Raw genomic sequence first — 27,932 nt, forward strand, 5'->3', positions numbered from 1 at the left:
TGTATTTATAGTAAGGTATAATTTCTTATATGTGATTGTATTTTAAAGCCAGATTTTGATGAATGACGTTTGCCACTTGTTTGTGCCTGTGTGAGCAACGAGATTAAGTTAGACTGCTGCAGGATCCTGTAATGTGTTGTATTGTTTCTGTTTTGTCTTGGCATTTTCTACATTTATCATCTTGAATTTGTTGGTCTTTTATTATGCATTTTTGATAAAATTTTGTGTTAACCACCTGGTCCTATATTGTTAAAAGGAACCCTTCTGTTTCTGCAAAGAGCCAGGCATTTGATGCTTTCTTGTCTACATTTTATCTGCTCAGATTGTGGAGGTGTCTTCCATGGAGGGTCATGCTCTTCCATTGGTTAACTTTTTCTTCATTTTTCTGGGTTGTGCTCTCATTTAAGTTTAGTGGTGTATATGTCTTATCAGAATTGAGTATGCTCGCGTGGAGTGCTGAATCCTGCTTTTGTTGATGAAAGTATATCCTTAGAAGTTTACACGAGGAATTCTGCAGATGCTGGGAACTCAAGCAACACACATCCAAGTTGCTGGTGAATGCAGCAGGCCAGACAGCATCTCTAGGAAGGGGTACAGTCGACGTTTCGGGCCAAGACCCTTCGTCAGGGCTAACTGAAGGAAAAGCTAGTAAGAGATTTGAAAGTGGGAGGGGGAAGGGGAGATCCAAAATGATAGGAGAAGACAGGAGGGGGAGGGATGGAGCCAAGAGCTGGACAGGTGATTGACAAAAGGAATATGAGAGAATCATGGGACAGGAGGCCCAGGGAGAAGGAAAAAGGGGAGGGGGGAAAAACCCAGAGGATGGGCAAGGGGTATAGTCAGAAGGACAGAGGGAGAAAAAGGAGAGAGAGGGAGAAAGAATGTGTGTATACAAATAAGTAACGGATGGGGTACGAGGGGGAGGTGGGGCATTTGCGGAAGTTAGAGAAGTCAAATGTTCATGCCATCAGGTTGGAGGCTACCCAGACGGGATATAAGATGTTGTTCCTCCAACCTGAGTGTGGCTTCATCTTTACAGTAGAGGAGGCTGTGGATAGACATATCAGAATGGGGATGGGATGTGGAATTAAAATGTGTGGCCACTGGGAGATCCTGCTTCCTCTGGCGGACAGAGCGTAGGTGTTCAGCAAAACGATCTCCCAGTAGAAGTTTTATCTGATTGTTGTGTACATTTTTAATGTCTGTGTTCCTTTTCCCTCTTCTGTCCTAGGTAGTGTTAATCTAAGTGTAAGTGTACATAATGTTTTATGAAATTTGTCATTTCAGTTCTTATTTTTCTTTGTAAATTTTCCAGATTGGTTTTAGACCAAGATATTATACCAAATGTGTACTTTAATATAGGTATAACTAAAGTGTTTATTGCCTTTTATATATATTTTACTGTTAAGCTCTGTTTGGCAGATTTTCTTAAGCCTTGAAGTAAATACTGTCAAAAGTTTTTCCTTTATCACACTGACCTATTTTCTTTGCTTGTTGATATCCCAAATACTGATATGTTCAATATTCATCCATTGGTTGTATTGTATCCTGCTGCTCTGTTTTGAATTCTATTAGCTCTATTGCACCTTTCTTTATGTTTAATGTTCTGCATTTATTTAGTCCAAAGTTCATGTTTATATCCTTCGAAAATAGATCTACTATTTGAATTAATTGCTTTAGCTTTAGTGATGAAGGAGCATATAATTTTAAATCGTACATGTATAGAAGGGTTGTTATTATTATTATTATTATTATTATTAAATTTGCTGCCTTTCATCTGTCAAGGCATTGGTTTGCCTACAAGGAAATAGAACAGGCCTTCAGTCAGTCTGTGATTCTTTTTCCTCCCTCAGATTTTCCTTTGTTATTTCAGAAGAGTTCAGTATCTGTAAGAATCTTAAATTAAACTCATGTTGTTATTTTTGGAGTACTTTGTCTGAAGCTGCAAAAAAATGTTTAAAAGTGCCCCTATAGATAGCATCATGTGTCTTTATTGCCTGTAGCTAGGAATAAACAGTCGATGTTTGGGCCAAGACCCTTGAAAGGGCTCAGGCCTAAGCGTCAACAGTTTTATTCCTTTCCATATTTGTTGCCTGACTTGCCAAGTTCCTCCAGCATTTTGTGAGACTATAATTGTATTCTGGTCAGTCAACTCATTCCCCATTCCCATTTACCTCTCTCACCTTATCTCTTTACCTGCCTACCACCTCCTTCTAGTGCTCCTTCCTCTTTTCTTTTTTCCCTTGGCCTACTGTCCTCTTCTATTAGATTCCTCCTCCTCCAGCCCTGTATCTCTTTCACCAATCAACTTCCCAGCTCTTTACTCCACCCCTCTTCTCCCTCCTGGTTTCACCTATCACCTTTTGGTTCCCTCCCCCTGTTTTCTTATTCTCACTCCTCATCTTTTTTCCAGCCCTAATGAAGGGTTGCGGCCCGAAACGTCAGCTATGCTTTTTTGCCATAGATGCTGCCTGGCCTGCTGAATTCCTGCAGCATTTTGTGCGTGTTGCTTGGATTCCAACGTCTGCAGATTTTCTTATGTTTGTGATTGGGCTTCCCGAATAATGTTCAGTTTCTAGCTAAGGGTAAAGTATTCCAACATGCCCCTGCAATTGAGTCAAATACTTTGAGGAGTGTATAACCATTCAATTGTGACAAGTAGCTCTGCATACAGTACCTTAATTTTCATAGAGAAGAAATGTTTATTATGATTTAATTAATTATACATTTGGTGAATTAATTCAAAGTTTTATCTTCTCCTCACAACTGCTTTTCTCCACCCTTACAGGTCAAGCAATTGCACTACATTTAATGTAGTGTATCATAAGGAAAGCAATACTTTATTAACCCATCTAAAATTTTATGGCAAGAAAATACATAATATTGTTAACCTTTGTGATTAAAAGCTTCCTGAGCAGGGTGCTAAGCCAATGTGCCAGGAAGATCCTAGTTTAAGAGCAGTATATAATTTAATTTCTGCTCAGATAATGCTTTGTAAATCTCAGAATTTCAAATGCAGATTGGTTAAAAAAAAAGGCAAATGCTGTTCTCAATAATAAACAGTGCTGGGATTTTGATGTGAGGGCACTGCTGATGTCCAGGCTAAATTTCATGGAAGCACTCATTATGTTGTGTCACTTAAGAAAAAATAGTCACCGTTATCAAGGATGATCAATATCTGTAAAACTATATCCCAAGTTGGACACTGATTCTGGGAATCACATAGGAATATAATACCCATTTTAGAAACTTAACTTGATGTCTGTATTATGCAAACTCAATCCAAGCCTAGATTGACCTCATCTAAAGTAGGCTCTGTACTAATTTTAAGTTGTATTCCTTATTCTTTCCTTGTGCTGAATCTTTTTAAAGTAATTCTTTGGAAGTGTTAATGATTTTTGCAAGCACTATCAGTTCTCTTGAGGAGATAAATCTGAAATTGAAAAGAATTAAAGTACATTTGAACTTATTCCCATGAAGTAAATTTTCATTAGCCCACACTTGGAATATTATCAAAGTCGCTGGTGAACACAGCAGGCCAGGCAGCATCTCTAGGAAGAGGTACAGTCGACGTTTCAGGCCGAGACCCTTTGTCAGGACTCAGCATTTCCAGCATCTGCAGAATTCCTCGTGTTTGCGTCTTAGAATATTATGTTCAGTTTTGGTCACCTCATTACAGGAAGGATGTGGAAGCCTTAGAGAAGGTGCAGAGGAGATTTTCCTTGAAAATTTGCTTGAAATCTTCCTTCTCACCTCAAAGCTATATCCACCCTGAGTAAAAGATTCTAACTATCTAGCTGACTCTGCTTTTCATTATTCTATGTGCTTCTATCAAGTTACCTCTTGGAAAAAATTTGAATTTGTTCAACCTCTCTTTATTGCGATTACTCCCTAATCAAGGCAACATCCTGGTGAACCTCCTTAACACTGACAGTGTAAAAGACCAATATCCTTTCTGCAACGTGGCATCAGAACAACACACAATACTGGAAATGTGACTAATCAAAGTTCTAGACAACTGCAACATGACTTCCCAATTTTTACACTCAACTATGTTCAATGAGGGCAAGCATGCCATATGCCATTTTTACAAACTTATCTACTTGTTTTCCCACTTTTAGGAAGCTATGGATCTGTGCCCGAAAGTTTCTCTGTATTTCTCTGTCTGTGTAGCACAGACATGGTAGGCCAAAGGGCCCACATCCACTCCATGCTATATGCTCCTTATTTTAAGGATTCTGAAGTAGGCTGACTTTGGATCCTTTGAAGTGTAAATGATTGAAAGGTAACATACAGGTTCCTGAGGGGTCATGACTGGATGAATGTGGAAACAATGTTTCTTCTCGTGAGAGACTTGAAAAAGAGAGTAAAAGAATTTAATATCAGGTGGGCACTCATTTAAACTGACGAGCCTTTTTTTTTGGTCCTCAGATGGTCTTGAGTCATTGGAAATCTTTTCTGAAATGATGAAGCCAAATGGGCCAGGAAGAGCTGAATTTATAGCTGTATATTCCTACATATACAGTTAATACATAGCTGTATATACAATTAATTTCTGTTTGGCTAATGCTTGACAGGCTTCAGCATTAAAATGCAGAAAACGTACTATCCTAAATAGTAATCACTACTAGAAGATCTTTTGCAAGGACAAATGGTTGAAATTCCTGGCAACAGACAGCAGGGTTAGAGGTAGAAAGACACTTGATAGGGAAGGAGGTGAAAGAATATCAGAATGGACAAGAATGGTGAGTTGAGGTTACAGTCAAATCCAGTCATGATATTAAATGGGAGGGTAATCTGAAGAACCAGCTGTTCTGCATGTATTCCTAGTTTGTATGCTCTATTGTTCAATTATTTAAGCATTGTTTAATCCTTTTAGAATTTATATGTTTAGGTTTTGATAAAGCTTGTTATTCTCCTCATGGCTTCTAATCATGAATGTATTTATTCCAAGACGGAAAGTAGTTTCTATATCTGCTCTACAGTATTATAGTTGTCATATGTTGGACAGATGACCCTATATCAGGAGTACCCAAGCCTGTTTATGCCATGGAAGAATACCATTAAGCAAGGGGTCTGTGGAACCCCAGGTGGGAACCACTGCCCCAGATGATGACTGTGAGATATTTAATGTCTTAAGATCAGAATCAGACCTCATGCTAACCTAGAGTCATATAGAACAGAAGTAGACTTTCTGACCTGCTGAGCATATTTCAGAAGACCAGACTGTATAACTTCATGATGCATTCACAGCATTAGCACACATCAAACAAACAGAGGAACGTAACTTCCCATTTAATGGCTGCATTATTTTACTCTATTACAGAATTCCCTTTGTTCCACCCACTTCCCTCCCATGCCTTCTCTGCAACCTACACTAACTTGCTTTATATAATATAGAATGGTGCCAGTGAGCCACACGAACATTCTGTAGGCTACATACAAAACTTCTAAATATACTTCTTTTGAATTACTCTGACTGCAATCAATGTATATTTGAACCAACTTAATGAACTACAGATTTCATGATCTGAAGGACTCGACGGACTTAACTCTCAAGCAAGCAGGTATGGCACCTTTAAGTGGGCAAAGGTGACTCGAAGCCAGGCTAAAACATAGAGGGGTGAGCACCCCCTCCCCCCTCCCCGCCCAGCCAGCATCTTGTTAGCAAATGTGCAGTCACTGGAGAACAAAATTAAGGACCTAAGGGCAAGATTGCTGTGTTGTGTGTTTTACCGAGATGTAGCTTACTCATAGCTTACTGGATACTGATTATGGATGATCAGCCATGATCACAGTGAATGGCGGTGCTGGCTTGAAGGGCCGAATGGCCTACTCCTGCACCTATTGTCTGTTGTCATAGTACACCAGATACAGCAATCAGACCTGAAGGCTTCTCGATACACTGGATGGACTGGATTGCTGATTCGGAAAAGTCCAAAGAATGGGGGGCGGGAGGGGGTGTGCTTCATGATAAGCTCTCTTTGGTGCTCCAATGTGGTGGTTTTGTCATACTCGTGTTCTACTGACCTTGAACACCTTACGATCAAACGCTGACCATTCTGTTTACCAAGAGATTTCTCCAATATCCTGATCGTAGTTTACGTACACATACATACCATCAGCAGCTGATAAATAATCAGGCCTTTGAGAGAGTGCATAATGCTGTAACCAAACAAGAGAAACAGTCCACCCCGACACATTTGAAATCGTAGCTGGGGATTTCAATTAGGCTTGTTTGTAGAAATCCCAGCCCAATTGCCATCAGCATATAACCTGTAGTACCAGAGGTCCCAACACACTCAACCACTGCTATAAGGAATCACTACCTTTCCGTACCCAGACTGCATTTCAGCAAATCTGATCACTTGTCTGTCCCTTTCCTACCTGCATAGAGGCAGAGATTAAAGGGCAAGGCTCCAGAAATTAGGACAACAAAGAGGTGATTGTGAGAGGCAGAGGAGCAGTTAAGGGACTGCTTCAAGATACTGTACTGGGCCAAGTTCAAGGACTCATCTATGGATTTGGATGAATACACTATGGTTGTCACAAACTTTATAAAAACGGTTGTAGACGAGTGTGTCCCCACAAAATCATTCAGGGCCTTCCCCAACCAGAAGCCCTGGAGGAACTTTGAGATCAGCAGTCTGCTGAGGGCCAGATCAGAGGCATTCAAGTCTGGCAACCAAGAAAGTTACAAGAGTTCCAGGAAAGCTGCCTATGAGTCAAGTGGAAAATCCAGACTAAACTTGAATCAATGAAGGGTGCTCAGCAGCTGTGACGGGGCTTGAACACTATCACCGCTTATAAAGTGAAATCCAGCGACATAGGTGACAACAGGGCTTCGCTTCCAAATGAGCTCAATGTCTTCTGTTGACTCTTTGACCATGACAACACGGATTCCCACAGCCCCTGATGACCCTGTGATTTCAGTCTCTGAGACTGATGTGAGAGCATCCTTCAGGAGGATGAACCCATAGACGGCATCCAGCCCAGGTGGGGTACCTGGCCAAGTACTAAAGACCTGTGCTGATCAACAGTCGGAGATCTTTAACCTCTCGCTTTGCCAGTCGGAGGTTCTCACCTGCTTAAAACAGATGTCAATAATACAAGTACTTAAGAATGCAACCTGCCTCAATAACTATCATCCAGTAGCTCTTACATCCACAGTGATGAAGTGTTTTGAGAGGTTGTTGATAAAACTTATCAACTTCTGCCTGAGTAGTGCCTTGGATCCACTCCAATTTGCCTACCCTCAGCACAACAGGTCCACAGCAAATGCTATTTCATTGCCTCTTCATTCATCCCTGGAATATCTGGACAGCAAAGATGCTCTTCAGTGACTACAACTCAATATTCAATACTATCATCCCCTGAAAACTAATCAATAAGCTTCTAAATCTCGGCCTCAACACCCGCTTGTGCAATTGGATCCTTGATTTCCTCACTTGCAGACTGCAGTCAGTTTGGATTTGCAGTAATATCTCCTCCACAATCTCCATCAGCACAGATGCACCACAAGACAGTGTGCTTAGCTCCCTGCTCTACTCGCTTAACACTTATGACTGTGTGACTAACACCACATTTGTAGGCCAAGTCAAAGGTGATGATGAATCAACATATAGGAGGGAGATTGAAAATCTGGTTAAATGGTGCCACAACAACTTCTTACTCAATGTCAGCAAGACCAAGGAGCTGATTATTGACTTCAGGAAGAAGAAACTGGAGGTCCTTGAACCAGTCCTCATCGAGGGATCAGAGGTCGTAAGGTCAGCAACTTTAAATTCCTTGGTATTATCATTTCAGAGGATCTATCCTGGGCCGGTATGCAAATGCAATTACGAAGAAAGCATGACGGCGCCGCTACTTCCTTAGGAGTTTGCGAAGATTTGGCATGACATCTAAAACTTTGACAAACTTCTGTAGATGTGTGGTGGAGAGTAAATTGACTGACTGCATCACAGCCTGTTATGGAAAGACCGCTGTCCTTGAATAGAAAATCCTACAAGAAGTAGTGGATAAGGCCCAGTTGATCACGGGTAAAGCCCTCCACATCATTGAGCACATCTACACAGGTTGCTGTCACAAGAAAGTAGCATCCATCGGTGGGACCCCCCCCCCCCCCACCCCACACATCTATGTCATGCTCTGTTCTCGCTGCTACCATCAAGATGAAGGTACAGGAGCCTCAGGACACACACCACCAGGTTCAGGAACAGACATTAACCCTCTACCATCAGGCTCTTGAGCCAGAGGAGATAACTTTGCTGAACTTCACTTGCCCCATCACTGAACTGTTCCCACAACCTATGGACTCACTTTCAAGGACTCTTCATCTCAGGTTCTCTATATTTATTGCTTATTTATTTATTATTATTACTTTCTTCTCTTTTGTATTTGCACAGTTTTTTTGTCTTTTGCACACTTGATATCTGCCCTGGTGGGTGCAGTCTTTCATTGATTCTATTGTGGTTATTGGATTTATTGAGTATGCTTGCAAGAAAACGAATCTCAGAGTTGTATATGGTGCCATATATGTACTTTGATAATAAATTTGCTATTGTGACGGGGTCCTGAATTACCCCTATTAACTGTGCTTTTGAAAAGAGAGAGAGAGAGAGAGAGAGTTATTTACCACCGACATTTTGTTTTGAAGAGAGAGAGACGAAGACTGACTGTTGGACTGTCACTTCAAGGAACGAGAAAGAACTGGTTAACTGTTAGATTTCTGCTGAAGTGGAGATAGCACCAAGCAGCTCGTAAGTTGCTATGGTGACTGAGGACGTTATTTAATGGACACTCGATGTTATGATTTTTGGCAGATTGTTGATACTTCTTCAAGGATTTTTGCCTGCTTGCATTTCTTTCACAGAGAGAGGAAGAAAGAGTTATTTGAATGACAGTTGATGCTCAGCATGAGAAGATGAAATAGGAGGTCAGATGATAGACCTCAGACACGTTTGGACACTGAATGAGCATTGTTCTGCCCGCAGAAAAAGTGGGTTTTGGAGGATCAATCAGGTGGATCGATCCATCGCTCTTGCAGTGAAAAGAGGAAAAGGGTTGACTGGTGGGGAGTTGTCCATGTGTCCACCCTCGCCTGGAGGATAGCTCCACCACAGAAAACCGGTCCCCTTTGTTAAAGTCACAGTCGGTTACTTTTAAAGGAGTTCAAAGGACAATGAGAAGATCGACAGCGTCAGCTCACTTGAAGACTCAAATCTCTCCCTCTCTGTCTCTCCATCACTACTCAACTCAATACCACGAACCAAACTGAACTGAACTTTACTCATCATCGTAAGACTGTATCTTTTTATCCCTAGACTTAAAGAAGCTTGGTTTTTCATACATATATTGCCGCACTTACTGATATACTTACTTATATATGTAAACATTGCTAACCTGTTTGATTTATCTACATTTATATTACTGTATTGTGTAGTTACTAATCAATATTATTAGTTTATAGAAATACTGGACTCTAAAGTGTTTTCCATCTCTGCTGGTTCTTTATTCCCGTCACGGGGTTCATGACACTATGAACTTTATATCTTAGTTATAATGAAAAGTCTTTGACCTGAAATGATAACTGTTTCTGATCCCACATTATGGTATCTGACTTATTGTGTTTTTCCAGTATTTTATGTTTCCATCACAACAGAGTTACTTAAACACCAGTGTTCTGGAAATTTATCATCATTTTTCTACAGAAAGTGATTTTATTTTAGCATATACCAAAGAGGAATCATATTTAACTCTTTCCTTACACATGCCCACACAGATTATTCTCAGTAGGCTTTATTTTCATCAGGACAGGTTATTATAGGGTTTGTAGTCATTAATTTAGCATCTGTGGCTTTGCTTCTTGACCCATAAAAATTGAAGGCTGTTCAGAATAGCCTTGGAACTCACTACTAATTTAAATATATCAAGGTTGATAATTCCAAGATGACAACCAGGTACACTTGGTTTTAAAATTACGATAAGATGTGGTTCATTAATTACTTGAAAAATTGGATAGATAACCTTGAGATAGAGATTTGTAATTATATAATGCAAACACTATCCTTCATTTTAAAGCATGCCAAAAATTATCAGTGGAGTAGAATGAAATCTACCATCTTCAATTTAGTGTTGGGCTTTTTTCTTGTGCAGTTGAAATTTCTGCAGTTCTGCTAGTCAGTATTTCAAGAATGAATCTGCACCGATTCAGAGAAGTGGAGATATTCTGTGATCCTCCTTAGTAGTTCATTTATGTTAAAGACTGCTATTGATAGCTCAGTTCATACTCTTCTGAGGCCAAACAGGAAGTGTCTGTTTATTGTCTACATTTATGACCAATTAATCCTGTCAAGTTGTTTCAAAAGTCAGAGGAAGTGGTCTAGTTGAAGAGCTAGATATGATATACTGTGTGTAATTGGAAATAAGAGGTTTCATGAATTATTTTGCAGTTGTCCCTCTGTCTCTAATGCTGTCTATAACTAGCCTATTTATTTAATAGCCGATGACTTACTTTAATTTCCAAAGGAAGACGAGAATCATTTAATTAATCTGCAGCTGTTTCTCTCCTCTCTGCACTTTGCATGGTTAAATTTAGCCCTGAATTATTAAAGTGATTAATTTGTGAATGCATAATTCTCTTCCAATTTTATTGTGTATATACAGGTTGCAGTTTCCTAATTAATTGTGCCTGGCAAGATCTCTCTGTGGTTCATGTCTGAAGCCTGATTTGCTGTTTCTAAAGTTGCATTTATTTATATGATTAATTCCAGGTTGTTCAATTCCCACATAACTTAACTCTATTTCTCAGGTCACATTTAACAAACAAGAATGTTGTAATATTTAAATTTGTGTAAAATGCTTATTAGTGGCAGAAGGTTGTTGTGGTCCTAAAGACTAAACATTGCAAGTACTGACAGAACCATAAAGAAAAGTAAAGTAAATACAGTGATTTACTTATTATAAAACAAGTGCCGAACGAAATAATCCTCTCTGCAATTTATTCTCTCCTTCGGGTCCTTATCTTCTCTCTGTTTCTTTTGCCACTTAACTGCACTGAGTAATTTACATTGGCCAACTAACTTATTGCTAAATCTTTGTGAAATGGGGCAAAACCAGAACAGGTGGAACGCAGTGTAATTGGGGAAGATCGATCAAATTCCAAACAGATGGCACTTGGGGTTGAACCCAGGTCGCTGGGGCTATGTGACAGCCACACCAGCTACCACATCAGTGTGCCACCCAGGTTATGAAAAGCTTAATAAGAGTATTGTAATAAGATTAAATGATTTAGTTCTAAGTTGCTGAGGGTGAGGGAGATATGGATAATATGAAAGGAATTAGTCTAATAAAGTGGGCCCAGGATTACTTTTTACCCAGGAAGTTGTTGATGAAGTCATTTGGTTTATAATTTCAGGACAGGTAGATAGAATTGGAGTTGCTTTTTTTAGTTGTCACATGTACCAAGGTACAGTGAAAAGCTTGTTTTGCATAATGTTTATACAGATCAATACAGTACATTGAGGTCGTATAAGGCAAAACAATAACAGAATGCAGAATAAAGTGTAGCAGCTACATAGAAAGTGCAGGCAGGCAATAAGGTGCATGATTATAATGAGGTAGATTGTGAGGTCAAGAATCCATTTTTTCGTACGAGGGGACCATTCAATAGTGTTATAACTGCATAGAAGTTGGTCTTGAGCCTAATGGTTTTTGTATCTTCTGCCTTTTGAAGGAGGGGAGAAGAGAGAATATCTGAGGTGGGTTTATCTTTGGTTATGCTGGCTGCTTACTGAGGCAGCAAGAAGTATTGACAGAGTCCGTGTAGGGAGACTGGTTTCCGTGGTGGGTTGAACTGTGTCCATAACTCTCTGCAGTTTCTTGCATTCACAGGCTATGCAGTTAGCATACCATGCTGTGGTGCATCTGGAGAGGATGCTTTCTAAGGTGTATTGAAAAAAATTGATGAGGGTTGATGGAGATGTGCCAAATTTCTTCAGCCTCTTGAAGAAACACAGGCATAAGTGAGTTTTCTTGACCATGGTATGTAATAAGTTAGACCAGGACAGGTAATGTTTACTCCTAGGAACTTGAAGCTCTCAATGCTGGAGACATTGCATGTGCACCGCACCTCACTGCTCCTCCTAAAGTTAATGGACATCTCTTTTGCTGATAATAAGGAAAGGGTTTTGTCCTGACACCATGTCACTAGGCTCTTTATCTCTTCCTGTACACCTACTCATCACTATATCAGATTCGGCCCATCACTGTAGTATCATCTTCAAACTTGTAAATGCAGTTAGAGAGAATCTGACCATGCAGTTATGAGTGTACAGGAAGTAGCAAAGTATCCCATTGCAGTGGGAGGTGTTGACTCACAGGGCTTTCGGAGTTTGGTAATAAGTTTGCTTGGAGTTTTATTGAAGGTGGAGCTGTAGTCAATAAACAATAGGCTGATGTCAATAGTCAATAGGTGTCTTTACAACCCAGATATTCCAGGGATGAGTGTAGGGCTGGGAGAAGATGTCCACTATAGACCTATTAAGGCAGTAAGCAAATTGTAATGAGTCAAAGTTCTTTGGGAGGCTGGAGTTAATGCATGTTGTGACCACCTTTTGAAATTCGTCATGATGGTGGATTTCAGAGCCACTGGCCAGTAGTCATTAAGGCACTTTACTTTATTTCTCTTAGATACTAGGATGATAGTGGTCTTCTTAAAGCAGTTGGGAACCTCAGAGTGAAGCAGGGAAATGTGCAAATGTCCCCTCCAGCTGATCTACGCAGGATCTAAGGACACTGCCAGGGACATCATTCACGCCAGATGCTTTCGGCGGGTCTGCCGCTGGATGACTGAACTTGTGTCTACCAAGGTGACTGTGGGTTCAGGTGCATTGGAGGCTGTCAGAGTGGGTGGTGACAAACCAGTCCTCTTCTGTTCAAAACATGCATGGAATTTGTTAATCTCAATGAGAAGGGATGTGCTGTTGTCAGTAATGCTGCTTGACTTCGTTTTGCAACCCATTACATCATATAAGCCCTGCCACAACTGACAACTGGTCTGGGACTCTTATTTTAGACAGCTATTGTCTCTTAGCATCTCTGATCATTTTATAATGGTCATATCTCAGTTTCTTGTAAGGGTCAAAGTCACTTGATTTGAACGCTGCAGAACTAGAACTCAGTAGGGAGTGGATCTCCCAGTGTATCGATAGTTTCTGGTTTAGGGTCACAAAGACTGAGAAAGAAAAACATGCAAAAGCTGTGAAATACAGATCAGAGTTGTAGCAAATATGTATTAGATCAGCCAGTGTCAGTGAAGAATGTAAAGCTGAATTAATACTATAGGCAGATGCTTATGACATAATTGTTATAAAGAGGGAAAATAAGTGACCGGAAATCGTTGAATTTAGGGTGAAGTCCTGCATGAACTAAAGATAAGATTCTTTTTCTCAAACATATGTTTGAACATTGGCGGAATAACGCAGGAAGCAGCAGGTTGAGAGGATGAAGGACTAAAGTGAAAAGCAGTTGAAAGTTAGGGTCTTCACTGAAAATGATCAAAAGCACTAATAAAACAGTCACCCAATCTGCTTTTGGTTGCTCTAAAGTCACAGCAACCACTTTGTGAGTGCCATTAGATTGTAAAATGTACAACTGAATCATTATTTCACCTGGAAGGACTTTTTGGGTTTCTGGGTGGGTGGGGGTTGGTGGGTGGACAGGATAGAGGTAAAAGAGCAAGATGTTGCAAATCCTGAAATTGCATGCGAAGGAGAAAGGATGAAAGGAGAAGGGAAGAGATGATACAGAATAGTGGTAGAATCTCTTTGATGCAAGCAGGAATTATGAAGGATTGGTCCATTGAATGTGGAAGGTGCTGCACAGGAATAAAGGACCATGAGAAATCTATCCTTGATTTGTCCCAAGAGAGATGGAGTGAGATCAGAGATGCTGGAAATAGATGATGCACATTCAAGTGCTCTTGTCAGCTATGGTAGAAGAGAAGCCATTGTTAAGAAAGAAAGGAAGGCATCTCAGAGGCAATTATGTGAAAACATGCATTATTGAAACAAATGAGTGAGGTGCACGAAGGCAGGAATCAAGGAAGTGTGATAAGCATATATGTAGGAGTCTCTGAGATCGTAATCGATGTTTGTTTTGCAGTAGGTTATCCATCTTTTTGCTTCAGTTTTCCTTCTGTCCACTGACATGAATTGATCTTATGGGCATTTCCTATAGGCTTGATGTGCATTCCCCTTCTTTTATGTCTTCCTTTTCCCTCTATCTCTAAATGGTTCTCGTTATTCATTTCATTAAATAGCTTCATCAATAAAATTACCAAAGCAATTTCACTCCCACTCTGAGTTATTCCAATTATCCTATCTGTCCACCTCTACCTACTCTAAAACTTAAATTAAATCTTTTTTCCTCTTTTTTTTTCTGGTGAAGGGTCTTTAACTTGAAACATTATTTCTCTTTCCACAGACTTTTCATAAAATTCTTCGTGTTTTCAATTTTTATTTGCAGCATTATGACAGCTGTTTTCTGTGCCACTGTGAGATGAGAAATTAGCGATGAAAAATTAGCGATATGCGATTTGTAGTATTTCTCATTCATAAAAAAGAGAAATTGTCATATCTAGTCACAGCATAATCGTACAAACTTATAATCACCTAACCTCTTACTGATGCTCTTGGCCGATTGCATACATGGCCAAATACCAACTGGTAATTGACCCAGCCCACATGTCCCAGGCTTTAAGTTTCCGAGGAAAACTTGAACAGCCCTCAGTCATGTGAGGATAAGCCCTTGGAGTTGTAGCATTCAAGTCAGAGCATTGCCAAATACTGGATGCTTCCTAGAGGCAACACAGCTATTTATACTGCTTCAGGTTAAGTGATTGAGAGAATTGCTAACCTTGACAATGAACTGTGACTGTATCCCCAACCATGTGAATTTCAGCTATACTGATCTTGCATACTGGAATAGAAAAAAATGTGATTAGATATTGTGAAACATTGCCAAGAGTAGTTTCAGGGTCTGGGATGAGGGGATGCTAGGATTGTGTATAGGTATTTGTTGTTTTAATAGTTCGCCACATATTGGGATTCATCAATTCACAAGAGAGGTGCTCTTTAAAATCTGCCATTTTGGCTAATCTTTTGCCTTATGTGACACTGTGTCAAATCTTATTGCTGGTTTTGTGTAGGAGCTTATGAGTTTTATGAGATTAAGTGGATTATATGAAGCGAAATTGTTGTCAAGTCTGCTGACTTTTCTTTTAATCTTTCAATGTCCTTTTTATCTTTGTCAGTGTCCTAAGTTCTTGTGAACAATGTACATCTGTAGCATGGTTTATCTTTATAAATGTTAAAAATAAAACAAAGTTGTATCTGAAAACGCTAGCACAATGTCAGTTTTGTGGTCATGAAGGATGGTTGATGGTGTAATGGTTTAATTGCAGTGCTTTATGTAAAGGTCGATGTCTGGAATGAAAAGATGTTCTGATCAACTATGTAAAGTCGTCTATTCTGATTCGAGATCTAAACCAGATGGAGCTCAACCCAGATAAGTGTGAGGTGGTTTATTTTGGTAGGTCAAATATGATGGCAGAATATAGTATTAATGGCAAGACTCTTGGCAGTGTGGAGGATCAGAAGGATCTTAGGGATCCATAGGACAATCAAAGCTGCTGCGCAGGGTGACTCTGTGGTTAAGAAGGCATACGGTGCATTGGCCTTCATCAACCGTGTGATTGAGTTCAAGAGCCGAGAGGTAATGTTACAGCTATATAGGACCCTGATCAGACCCCACTTGGGGTACTGTGCTCAGTTTTGGTCACCTCACCACAGGAAGGATGTGGAAACTATAGAAAGGGTGCAGAGGAGATTTACAAGGATGTTTCCTGGATTGGGGAGCATGCCTTATGAGAATAGGTTGAGTGAACTTGGCCTTTTCTCCTTGGAGCGACAGAGAATGAGAGGCACATGGAGCTTAGAAAACTAGAGGCTATGGATAACCCTAGGTAATTTCTAAAATAAGTAAGTACACGTTCGGCACAGCATTGTGGGCTGAAGGGCCTGTATTGTGCTGTAGGTTTTCTATGTTTCTATGTTTAAAGCAATGAACTGAGAATGTTTGAGAGAGTTTAAAAAAGAAGATACATTTGAATTTTAAAAATAATTTTATTAAGGTCAATATGGTAGACCATAACAAAGTTTAAGGAGTATAATTAACATGAGACTTGGTATTATATTGCATTCATTTGACTGGTAGCTTAAATCTAACAAAAGAGAATGAGATGATGACATTAAAGAAAAATGGGACATGCTGATAATGTAAGATATTGAAATAGTTAATGGGCAACTTGTACCTGCAGAAATCAGGATGGATTAGTTTAGTTGATTGCCTTATTTTTACATGCTGTATGATAATGAGATTATTTACTTGGAGTTATGTAGCTGGGCATCATGGAAGACCAGAGAAGTACAGAGGTTCTGTATTCAATTTTGAGCAGTGTATATAAAAGGTATGTTTTGGAGCTGGTACAATATAAGATTCACTGCAAGGTTCCAGGGCAAACTGATTAAGCTATGAGAGCAGGTTTCACACAGGAGGGTCTTTCCCTTTTAAAATTAGAGCTTTTAGCCAGTTAATGGTTTCTCCCTATTTGGAAACTCACCTTAAATAGTGTACAAAGCATGGAAATGGGAAAATTATCTATATATGATCTTTTGCAATCTCGGCACTTTACAGTTGTTGAAGTATTTTCAAATCTAATGACTGTGCTGATATCAGAAACAGCAGCTATTTTGTATGCTGTAACTAGTTAAATTATTTTTAATGATTAGTTAGACCATAAGACAAAGGAGCAGAAGTAGGCCATTTGGCCCATTGAGTCTGCTCCGCCATTTTATCATGAGCTGATCCATTTTATCCTATTTAGTCCCACTGCCCCGCCTTCTCACCATAACCTTTGATGCCCTGGTTACTCAGATACCTATCAATCTCTGCCTTAAATACACCCAATGACTTGGCCTCCATTGCTGCCCGTGGCAACAAATTCCATAGATTCACCACCCTCTGACTAAAAAAATTTCTTCGCATTTCTGTTCTGAAAGGGCGCCCTTCAATCCTGAAGTCATGCCCTCTCGTACTAGACTCCTCCATCATGGGAAACAGCTTTGCCACATCCACTCTGTCCATGCCTTTTAACATTCAAAATGTTTCTATGAGGTCTCCCCTCATTCTTCTAAACTCCAAGGAATACAGTTAAACTGTTTATAATTATATTGATTGATTAAATATTCACTATGACTCCAGGTTACATTCCCCTGTTGTAATATAATCGAAGTAGGAGTAGAGAATGTAGACCAAAGAACTGCCTCCATTTCAGACAGGCCATGGCTGACTTGATTTTAGGCCTCACCGGCACTTTCCAGTCTGAGCCTAGATGCTTTTCTAATACAAAATTCTGTCTCTTTACCTTAATATTATTGAATGGCTCAGTGTCCATTGCCCTCTAAATTTGAAAATCATAATGATTTGCTGCTTTCAAGAAGGAGAAATTCCTGTATATCTCATAGTTTTTATTCATATTTGTTCCTCTGAATTTTCTTGTATCCATCTGAAATGGGAGGCAGGAGGTTGCTTTACCATCTGTGTAAATGTTGCACCTCCAATAGTACCGAACATAATTGTGAGCCAAAATTTAGATTCAGTGGAATTAAAGTCATTTCAGAAATTGAAAGCAGGATGCACATATAATAGAAGAATTGAAATTTCATTGCTCTGAGCAACACACACAAAATGCTGAAAGAACTCAGCAGGCCAGGCAGCATCTATGGAAAAAAGAAAGAGATAGAAGGCCGTGGAAGAAAGAAAAAAGATGGGGGAGGAGCACCAGAGGGAAGCGATGGGCGGGCAAGAAGATAACATGAGAGAGGGACAAGGGCATGAGAAATGGTGAAGGAGGGGGAGGCATTACTGGAAGTTTGAAAAATCGATGTCCATGCCATCAGGTTGGAGGCTACCCAAACGGAACATAAAAGTGTTGTTCCTCCAATCTGAGTTATCTCCTTGCCCGCCCATCACCTCCCTCTGGTGCTCCTCCCCCTCCCCTCCCCCTTTTTTTTTCTTTCTTCCACAGCCTTCTATTTCTTTCACCAGTCAACTTCCTAGCTCTCATCCCTCCCCCTCCAAGTTTCACCTATTGGCTGGCAGTTCTCTCTCCCCTCCCCCCACCATTCAAATTTACTCCTCAGCTTTTTTCCCCCAGTCCTGCCAAAGGATTTCAGCCCGAGACATCGACTGAACTTTTTTTCCATAGACGCTGCCTGGCTTGCTGAGTTCCTCCAGCATTTTGTGTGGGTTGCTGGGATATCCAGCATCTGCAGATTTTCTTTTGTTTATTCACTCTCCTGACCAATGTTTTACTCAGTCATTGCCTTCTACATCTTTGACAGCCACTTTGGATAGAGGAAAATTTATTTTCCCCTCTTTTTATTGATTATGGGTTTCTAATAGGTCCTGTGTGGGAATTGCACATCCAAGGCAAGAGGTAATAGACAAGGAGCACAGCTGAGAGGGTTATAGGGGAATCCCTACCATCTGTAGGGGACAGTTATCAGGAGCACTCATACGCAGGACCCTTAGTATTATTAAGGATCCTACCCTTCCATCCAGCATCCTCTTTGACTTTCTACCATCAAGCAGGAGACTACGATACATAAAAACAAGCACAGTCAAGATGTGAAACATTTTCTTCCCCCAGTCCATTAGGCTTCTGATTTCCCTGCCACTTCATATTTGAAGTGTCACTGGTTAATCTGTTCCATACCTTACAATATTTAATATTAATCCACTTTGGTTTGTTACTTATCTGTGATTCATCTATAGATTTTATCCTTACCTTCATTAGTTATCTTGTGTTATGTATACTACGGTACTTTTCACCCTGCTTTGGAGAAACATTGTCTCATTTCTCTCACTTCTATACATGTTATATACATGTATATAGTTAAATGACAATAAACTCGACCACTTGAAATGGCCCACTCTCTCTGCTTGGTTACATAACACCTCTGATTGTGCCTAGTGTCTGGTCTGTTTGTTCTTATTAATATCCTGAATAGTCCTAGAGCTGTGTGCTGAGCCTTCTGCTGTATATTCTGCTCATGATTGCATGGTCAAACACCTGACACAAAAGTGGTAAGGCCAACAATGATGAGATGGCCTACAGAGAAGAAGTGGAAGAGCCCAAGATCCAATGCCAGGCAAATAACCTCTTCCTCAATGTCATCAAGACAAAGGAGATGGTTATCAACTTCAGAACTCACACTTCTCACATCCTTCTTTACATCAGCAGCACAGCATGGAAACAGTTTCAAACTCACGGGAGTACACATCTTGCACAATCTCTCATAGTCCCAGAACAAATCCTACACAATCAAGAAAACTCACCAACACTTCTACTTTTGAAGGAGCTGAAGAGGGCTTGACTATACACATCAACACTGATGACCTTTTACAGATGCTGCATCATGCATGTTACTGAAACTGTACCCGGTGGACAGAAAAGCTCTACAATAGGTAGTCAAAAACTGTCCAACACATTGCCAGCACCAGCCTACCTGCCATCAAAAAAAATATACAGCGGATTCTGGTTAAATGGGACAGTACATTTTGACCCAACAAAGCGGCTGCCCCAATTAGCTGAATTTTCATAGAAATACTTAAAAAGGTATAAAAAAGACAAACTATCATTTAACTAAGGAACAAATTATTTATTTAAATGAAATACAGTACAAGTGAGAACAGTACCAATACGACTGGAATACTATAAAGCTGTGTATTAGTTCCTAATAACTATCATTGAAGGAATTCATCCAGTATGTATGCTGCTGTGTTCTTTTGATTATCTGTAAATGACCATGGACTGCCTTTGTACAATGCTTTTGACAATTGCATCTTCCAAATCTTCATTTTCATTCAATATTCAAGATGTTTGTTGATACCTTCAAATTCTTGGTAGATCGTAACTTGTTGAAGTAGTAAAATCGTTTCATTTTCACTCCTGACCATTTCTGGCATCTCCAATAAAAACCTGAAAGCTTGAAATAAAGGTGAACAAAGCAGTTCTGTATTTTCTTACTGCTTTTTTCTCACCAACTATCGGTGACAAAAATCACTCTGTTTGCTCTGAGCACAGTGTTGTGTGTAACTTGCCACATAAGTGCAGTGACTGATGCTAGTTAGAAACTGTTTGACAACTTTCTCCTGTCCCAATTGAGCTGCATAGTTCCAAATTAAATGAAGGGAGTCTCGGCTTTTTTCTCATTTAGTTTTTATTCTTAAAGAGTTATCCCAAATAAGCGGCTGCCCTGATTAACCGATGGTCCAATTAATCGGAATCCACAATAAGCAGAAAGGTGCTGGAAAATGGCCAGCAATATCATGAAGGATCTCACTTAGCCTGCTCATGGACTGTCCTTCTCACTCCCAATTATTGTGTTTTTTTTAATTATTGTGTTCTTTATCTTATTGTGTGTGTGTTTTTTTTGGCTGCATCAGGTCTGGAGTAACAATAATTGTATTCTCTTTTACACTTGTCTACTGAAAATAACTTCAAACATAATTGAATTCTTAAATTGAATTAAATGCTCTTTCTCCATTTTGAGGAGTCATGAGCTGGAGATCCATGAAGTTTAGCGATATTGCATTTCTTCGAGCTTTCCAGCGCATCCTTGGGTATTTGCCTTCTTTGGTAATCTCTTTCCATGGCGGAGGTCACATCAACCCTGTTGTTAAATGGCTCAGTGTGTTGGTTGCAAGTTAGTTATCTTCCAAAACATGCACACAAAAGACCCCCTTTGAAAGACTTATCTTCACAAACTGGAAAAGTCTATGATAAATTCACTACTTGCTTTGCATTGATTTTCTTTTGTTATCTAAACTGAAGTATAGGCTGAAGCCCTTACTCCCAGTAAGATGGCTAGATCACATTGGCCTCTCCGGGTCCAACAAATGGTGCAGATGTGTGTCTTAAAAGTTTTTCTTGTGATTGCAAGACCCTTTTGGACATTACCAACATAACATTTTGCAAGTTCAGTTCATTGGTTCATTGGTGAAACCAACCGCACAGTGTGCTGCATGACCTCAGCTGTTGCATGGACCAGGCTTTTATGCCGTGGCGCCACCTGTTACAGCCACCCAGGGGAGGAGGCAGTGCGGGAGGGAACAGAGGTGATGCGGGGGCAGTGGAATTTGTGCTGGGTTGGTGGCTGGCCCCTCCCACTGATGCTGCTCACCAGTGTGAGATAAGCTGTTTTCCCTTCATTTGCTGAAGCACCGTGAGAGGACGAGCTGCTTCATACTTGTTCTTGTAGAAATATGGCTCTAGGACCACATTCCATGCACCATCAATCTGCAGGCCACGCTACTCGGGGTGGTCTAATATTTTTTGTGACTGTATATACTATTGTAACTCCATATATGTATTGTGTGTAACTGTGTGTAACTGTATGTACTGTGTATTGCAACTTGGCTCTGGAGGAATGCTGTTTCATTTAGATGTATACTTATGTATGGTTGAATGATGATTAAACTTGAACGTATCTGCTGTCTATAGTATTTGAATTGCTTGAACAAGTAAGGATAATTACAATTCTTAACTAATCAAAAGTCATAGGTATAATACAGTCAGAATTATTATTAATTGAGGAATGAATATATTTTGAAAAGTAATAGAACTGTGGTGGAAATCACTATTTCTAAAGTTTCCATAAAGATTCTGTGTTGTATTTTTGTTTGAAATGGTAGCAAGATCAGACACAAGGCCAATAACTGCATATAACTATTGGATTTTGTCATTGGATAAAATATTTCTCATACATAATTTTATTATGAACCCCTTTGACAGGAAAGGTTTCAGGCTTGTTATTAGCTACCTAACACAAGGCAATGGTAAAGTAACTGTAATTAATAATTTCTTTGAAATTAATATTATTGTATTGTAATTCATGATCACTCCCCATTGAGTCCAATTGAAATGCAGGCCTGTATATTCATCTGCTGTGAAGATGGGAATAGGCATGTCAGTAATCTCCTCCCTGGGCATCATGGTTCAGTAGTCTGTTATCATGTCCTGGATTTGTGTGAAGAAATGAACTTCAGGCTCAGCATTATCAATGATTAGCATTTCTATCACTATTTATAATATTTTCTTCTGATACTTCATTATACCCTCTTAATTTCTCTGTTAGAATACTTTACAAGCTACATTCGTAACCAGCCTCTTGACCTTGCCATCCTGCGTATCCTTGCCCTGTATGTTTTTGTCAGACAGAGACAAGAGCATCACAGATTCGGTATGCAGTAATGAGGAATACTTCACTGTTAGAAGGCTGTTGCCCTTCTTGAGCAGATGGAAAAGATCTGATGTATTAAAGAGATGTGTTAAAGAGGAGCCAGGATCATCATCCTGAGAGTCCTGGCTAATATTTCCATCAGTGTTCAATATTTCAGTAAATGATCTATTCATTATCATGATTGTGGAATTAGTGTCTGCAGATTGCTCACAGCATTATCTATATTACAATAGTGCCTCTGTTTAAAAAGAACTTCCTTCACTGCCAAGAACTGCAGGACATCCAGAGCTAGGGAAGATTGCTTATAAATGAGTACTGTAAGCAATGCTGCAACTAATCTGAATGCACGTGACCCAGGTATTTCTGCTAAGAATGCATTCTGGAATATTCCATAACCCTATGCCGACACCCTTCATGTCAATGAGTACAAAATTACACAATAGGATTAATTTTGGAAGCAGAGAGCAATGTTCTGATGCTATTTAGCAGGTTTAGGCTACCAACCAGGATTGAATTTCTCAGCAGCCTCTGGATCCCATTGTCATAAACCAAATTATGCAACAAAGTTTCAACAAGATGTTACCAAAAATGATTTATTATATATAAGAAGGAACAGGTGTATTTTCATTGGAGCTACCAAGCTCAAGAGTTTACCTGGTGATTGGATTATCTGATTATAAATCTTAATAATGGATTAATTAGTGAAAGGGGCACAAAGTTGAATTTACCACAAATACAGTTGAAAGAAAGATTGATAATTTTTTAAAAATTTAAGATGATTACAATATAGGACTCGTGGTGAAACATTGTTCAGTTACAGGGTAATTAAACGACGGAATAAGGGGATTGTGAAAGGTTACAATGAGCAAGCTGGAGGATAGGATTTCACTAAGTTGAGAAAACCATTTTACAGATAGAGCAGGTCTGTTTCCATGCTATAATTGTCAGTGAATATTATTCTAGGAAGAGGGTCTTGTAATTTTAATGAGTTTTCCATTTCCTTTTCTAGTATACTTCATGAAGTGAAATACTTATTGTTTGTAGATAATTTTAGGAACTTGATGCCTACAACTGAATTTCTTTTTCATTTGCACAATCACAAGAGATCCTGCAGTTCCTAAGAATCTTGAGCATCACACACTAAGTACTAGAGGAACTTGGCAAGTCAGACAACATCTATGGAGTCGATATTTCAGGCCGAGATACAGGTTTCCCCCAGCATCCGAAGGTAGAGCGTTCCTATGAAATGGTTCGTAAGCCGAAATGTGGTAAAGTGAAGAAGCAATTACCATTCATAAATATGGGAAAAATTTTTGTGCGTTTCCAGACCCAAAAAATAACCTACCAAATCATGCCAAATAACACATAAAACCTAAAATAACAGTAACATATAGTAAAAACAGGAATGATATGATAAATACACAGCCTATATAAAGTAGAAATACTTTTTGCAATCATTGAAGTACTGTCCAGTGCAGCGAAAATCTCACGCATGCGCTCTCAGCAGAAGCACTTTCTCCAGTAACCTTTAAGCTATGAGGCTGCCAAATCGTACCAAATAACAAATCATACTAAATAACACAAAAATACACAGCCCATATAAAGTAGAAATACTTTTTGCAATCATTGAAGCACAGTCTAGCACAGTGAAAATCTCACGCATGCACTCTCGGCGGAAGCACTGTCGGCACAGACGCTGTCGGCGGAAGCACTCTCTCCAGTAACCTTTAAGCTATGAGGCTGCCAAATCATACCAAGTAACAAATCGTACTAAATATCACAAAAATACACAACCTATGTAAAGTAGAAATAATGTATGTACTGTGTAGTTTCACTTACGGGAATCGGGATGGTGTGTTTGGCTGAGTCGTTGGAAATTGTGGTGGTGGGAGGTAGAGGAGACTGGGGTGTCATCTCATCGTAGTCTATTTCCAATAGGGCAGCCAGGTCATCTTCTATGTCTGCCTGCCTCGATATCGAAGCTCGAGGTTCGTCGTCTGCTGTGGCTGATGTGCAAGGCTTGAAAAACGACAGTATACTTGACTGCTGAGCCTCGCGCATTTTTACATCATACAGTTCTTTGTAAGCACTCAAAACATGCTGCAAACCTGCCCTAAACCTACCCGTCCTTTCAAAATTAAAGTCATACTTTTCAGCGCTGTCAATCGCAGCGAAAATCTCACGCAACTGCTTCACATTCAGTCCCTGGACGACCTCATTTTCGCTACTGCGTTCGGTTTTGATTGTTATCCTTTCCTCTTGCAATTGCATCAGCTCTTCATCTGTCAATTCTTGGTCATGGGATGCCAAAGCCTCTTCAACATCATCTTCGTCAACTTCCACAAACCCAGCCTCCTTAGCCAAGCTCACTATTGTTGTATTTATTGTTGATGGTTCGAAGCCTTTAAAATCGTTCACTGCTTCGGGACATAGTTTCCTCCAAATGCCATTTCTCATTGAGACTGTTAGCCTATCGAGGACATCTCCAATGTTGGCGATTGCCAGTTTTATATTGTAGTCTTTCCAGATCTCTCGCAAAGATGCCTCAGAGTTGTTCTCTCTGTCAATAGCACTTACAATAAAACGCATCACATTTTGTGTATAGTAAGCCTTAATTGTGGCTGTTAGGCCTTGGTCACATGGCTGCAGCAACGCTGTCGTATTCGGCGGTAAGAACGCAACATGAATGTTACTGCCATACTTGGTAATGTCAGGCAGATGAGCAGCACAATTATCGACAATCACAAGACACCTATTATCGAGGTTATTTTCTCTACAGTATTTTTCAACAAAAGGACTCACATATCTGCTCATCTACTCAGAAAAAAGCACTTGGGTGTTACAACTGCTTGGATGTGAACGGAACACAACGGAAAGTGTTTTCTTATCAACGCCTTTAAGTGCCCTCGGATTTTCTGAATGGTACACTAGTAGAGGCTTAGTGACGTTAATAATAGGCATTAGGGTAAACAGGCTTCAATGCCTTGTGTCCCTTAGCCTGCTTTTCTTCTTTCGAAATAAATGTCTTACTTGGCAATTTTTTCCAATAAATTACAGTTTCGTCACAGTTAAACACTTGCTTATACGAATAACCACCTTCTGTAATTATTTTCTTCAGTTCTGCTGGGAACCTTTCAGCAGCTTCAATATCAGCCGAAGCACTCTCTCCAGTAAACGTTAAACTATGAAGCTGCCCTCGCCTCAGAAACCGATCAAACCACCCGTGACTACCTTTAAATTCCACTTTCGCAATACTTTCATCACCATCGGCCAGTGCTTTCTGTTTCAGCTTATTAAAAAGACTGACTGATTTCTCCTTAAGTATAAGATAACTTAAAGGAACACCATGTTTTGTACACTCATCAATCCACTCAAGCAATAGACTTTCCATTTTATCCATTACTGGATGCCTACTAAGACAGACCACTTTGCTATGAGCAGAACCAACAGTAACATCGGCAGCTTTCAAGATTTTTTCTCTCTGCGTATAAATAGTGCAAATGGTGGATGCAGGCAAGTTCAACGCGCGGACAATGTCCTTACTTCGTTCACCACGATTGAAATGCTTAATTATGTCTAGTTTTACGCTAAGTGTAACACCCTTACGAGCTCTTTTAGGCTTTTCCGATACCTTCGAACTCATCTTGCTAACGGATGCACAAAATAAACTGAGATAAAGCACGTGTTTAAGCAATGGCGGCTAGAATGCAGTTCAGGGGGAGGAGCTTGGCTGCTCGGGGCACGCGCTGCTTTTTTCGTAACAGTGAAAAAACCTTCTGTTAGCAAAAACAGGGTACTAATGTAGGTCTTTCGTAACAGTCAGATTTTGTAAAGCGAACGTTTGAAAAGCAGGGACACCTGTAATTGGATTCTATTTTATTTCGCTCTGCAGCTGGGAATGCATTTCAAATGTAGTGGCTTTAAAACAAATCATCATGTATGAAGAGTGTTGCAGAAATTCATTTCTTTCATCGTTCTGACTGAACTAAATACAAACAAGTTAGATATGCCATGTTTTTAAAAAAAAAACTTGTGCTCACATATTTGGGTTATAGAAGTTAGTTGAAGTTTTCACCTTACCCTTGCCACCAGCAAGAAGTGCTTATGTTACAAAGTAGTTGCTAGATTTAATTATTGCAGTAAAAAGATGTCACAGCATTATGTTGTATTTCATTCCTATTTTCAGCCTTGAATAAAATAAAGCAGAAATGAAGTGTTCAGGAGGAAATGATTAATGTTGCTCTTGTATTCCCAGGTGATTCTAACCCAATAATAATTGCTGTAGTCAAGGATACTTCCAGAGGATACTTCCAGATGCACATCATGCCTTCTTTATTTTAGTTGCATTTCCAAATGACAAAGCGCTCCACTGGAATTGTTACAAGATTAAAGTTAAGAGATGTGGATGGGGCACATCGACAGGCAATAATAGATTATTTTCCCCATTTTTGCAGCATTCCATCATGGTTTCCATGATTCTACTACTATTTGCTCATAGTGTGTGAGATTTGCTGTGACACTGAGGGATGGGCATGCACCTTGTACAGCATTTTTCTAACTAATCAGTTGCTCGAAGGGAAATGCTATTATGCTGATGCTTTGCATCTTTTTTTCGTTTCTAGAATCAATCTATAGGCGTGGGGCAAGAAGATGGCGGAAGCTCTACCGTGTGAATGGACATCTCTTCCAAGCCAAACGATTTAACAGAGTGAGTGAATGGTTATGTCGTTGCATTATGTTGCACATTAATTGAGCTTTTTCCAAACACAATGTACAGTATATTCATAGTTAGTCCTGCTTGAATGTAATGCAAAACTAAATATTCAGAGCATATATTTAATTAAGATTAAAATGGATAATTTCTCTGCAATATTAGTGGCCATCAGTGCAGTGGACTTCATATTTAGCATTGGCTCATATGTGTTTAGATTAATATTCAAGTTCAGCATTGAGAAAGAACCTGAACACACATATTCAACCATTTCAATTGAGATGTTAGGTTTTGAGACAATCAAAGGTATGTTTTCCTAATACATTGCTTTTAAAATAATGTGTTTGGCTGTGTTTTCCTTGCCACTTATTATTGGTGCTTTTGCATAATGTAAAGTAGACGCAATGTAAATAGAAGTCTTCATCATCCAGGAAAACAATCCAATGTGACTGATAGAAATACAGTGGACAAAAGTTGACACTAACTATATAACAAAAAGGAGAAAATCTGCAGATGCTGGAGGAACTCAGCAGGTCAGGGAGCATCTATGGAAAAGGGTAAATAGTCAATGTTTCGGGCTGAGCCCCTTCTTCAGGACACTAAATGACTGAAGTTACTATCAGGGAAATGGCTAAGCACTATTAGAGTGTAAGAATGTAGAAGTTTCTAGAATTTCCAGATGTTGAGCCAGATTATTGAGTGCATGCCTCAGTGATAGTGAAAGTAGAGCAGAGGATGTTTAAGGAGCAGCATCCAAGGAACACAGTTTTCTGCAAGAGCTATAGTGATGGAATTTGAAAAATGGGGAAGGACTGATGGCATGATGTTATTTGATCATGAAAAAGAGCATTTTA

General features: G+C 39.6%; 1 protein-coding gene across 1 annotated transcript in view; it reads left to right on the plus strand.

Annotated features, from left to right (window-relative positions):
- Window positions 1–27,932, plus strand: part of LOC140188456 (protein kinase C zeta type-like) — a 394,997-nt gene that overhangs the window by 188,853 nt on the left and 178,212 nt on the right. The window contains exon 5 of the mRNA XM_072244743.1: window positions 26,990–27,075. Within this exon, the coding sequence (XP_072100844.1) occupies window positions 26,990–27,075 (86 nt within the window). The remainder of the gene's footprint in view (window positions 1–26,989; window positions 27,076–27,932) is intronic.

The sequence above is a fragment of the Mobula birostris genome, chromosome 27 (genome assembly GCF_030028105.1).
Source record: "Mobula birostris isolate sMobBir1 chromosome 27, sMobBir1.hap1, whole genome shotgun sequence".
Taxonomy (NCBI): Eukaryota; Metazoa; Chordata; class Chondrichthyes; order Myliobatiformes; family Myliobatidae; genus Mobula; species Mobula birostris.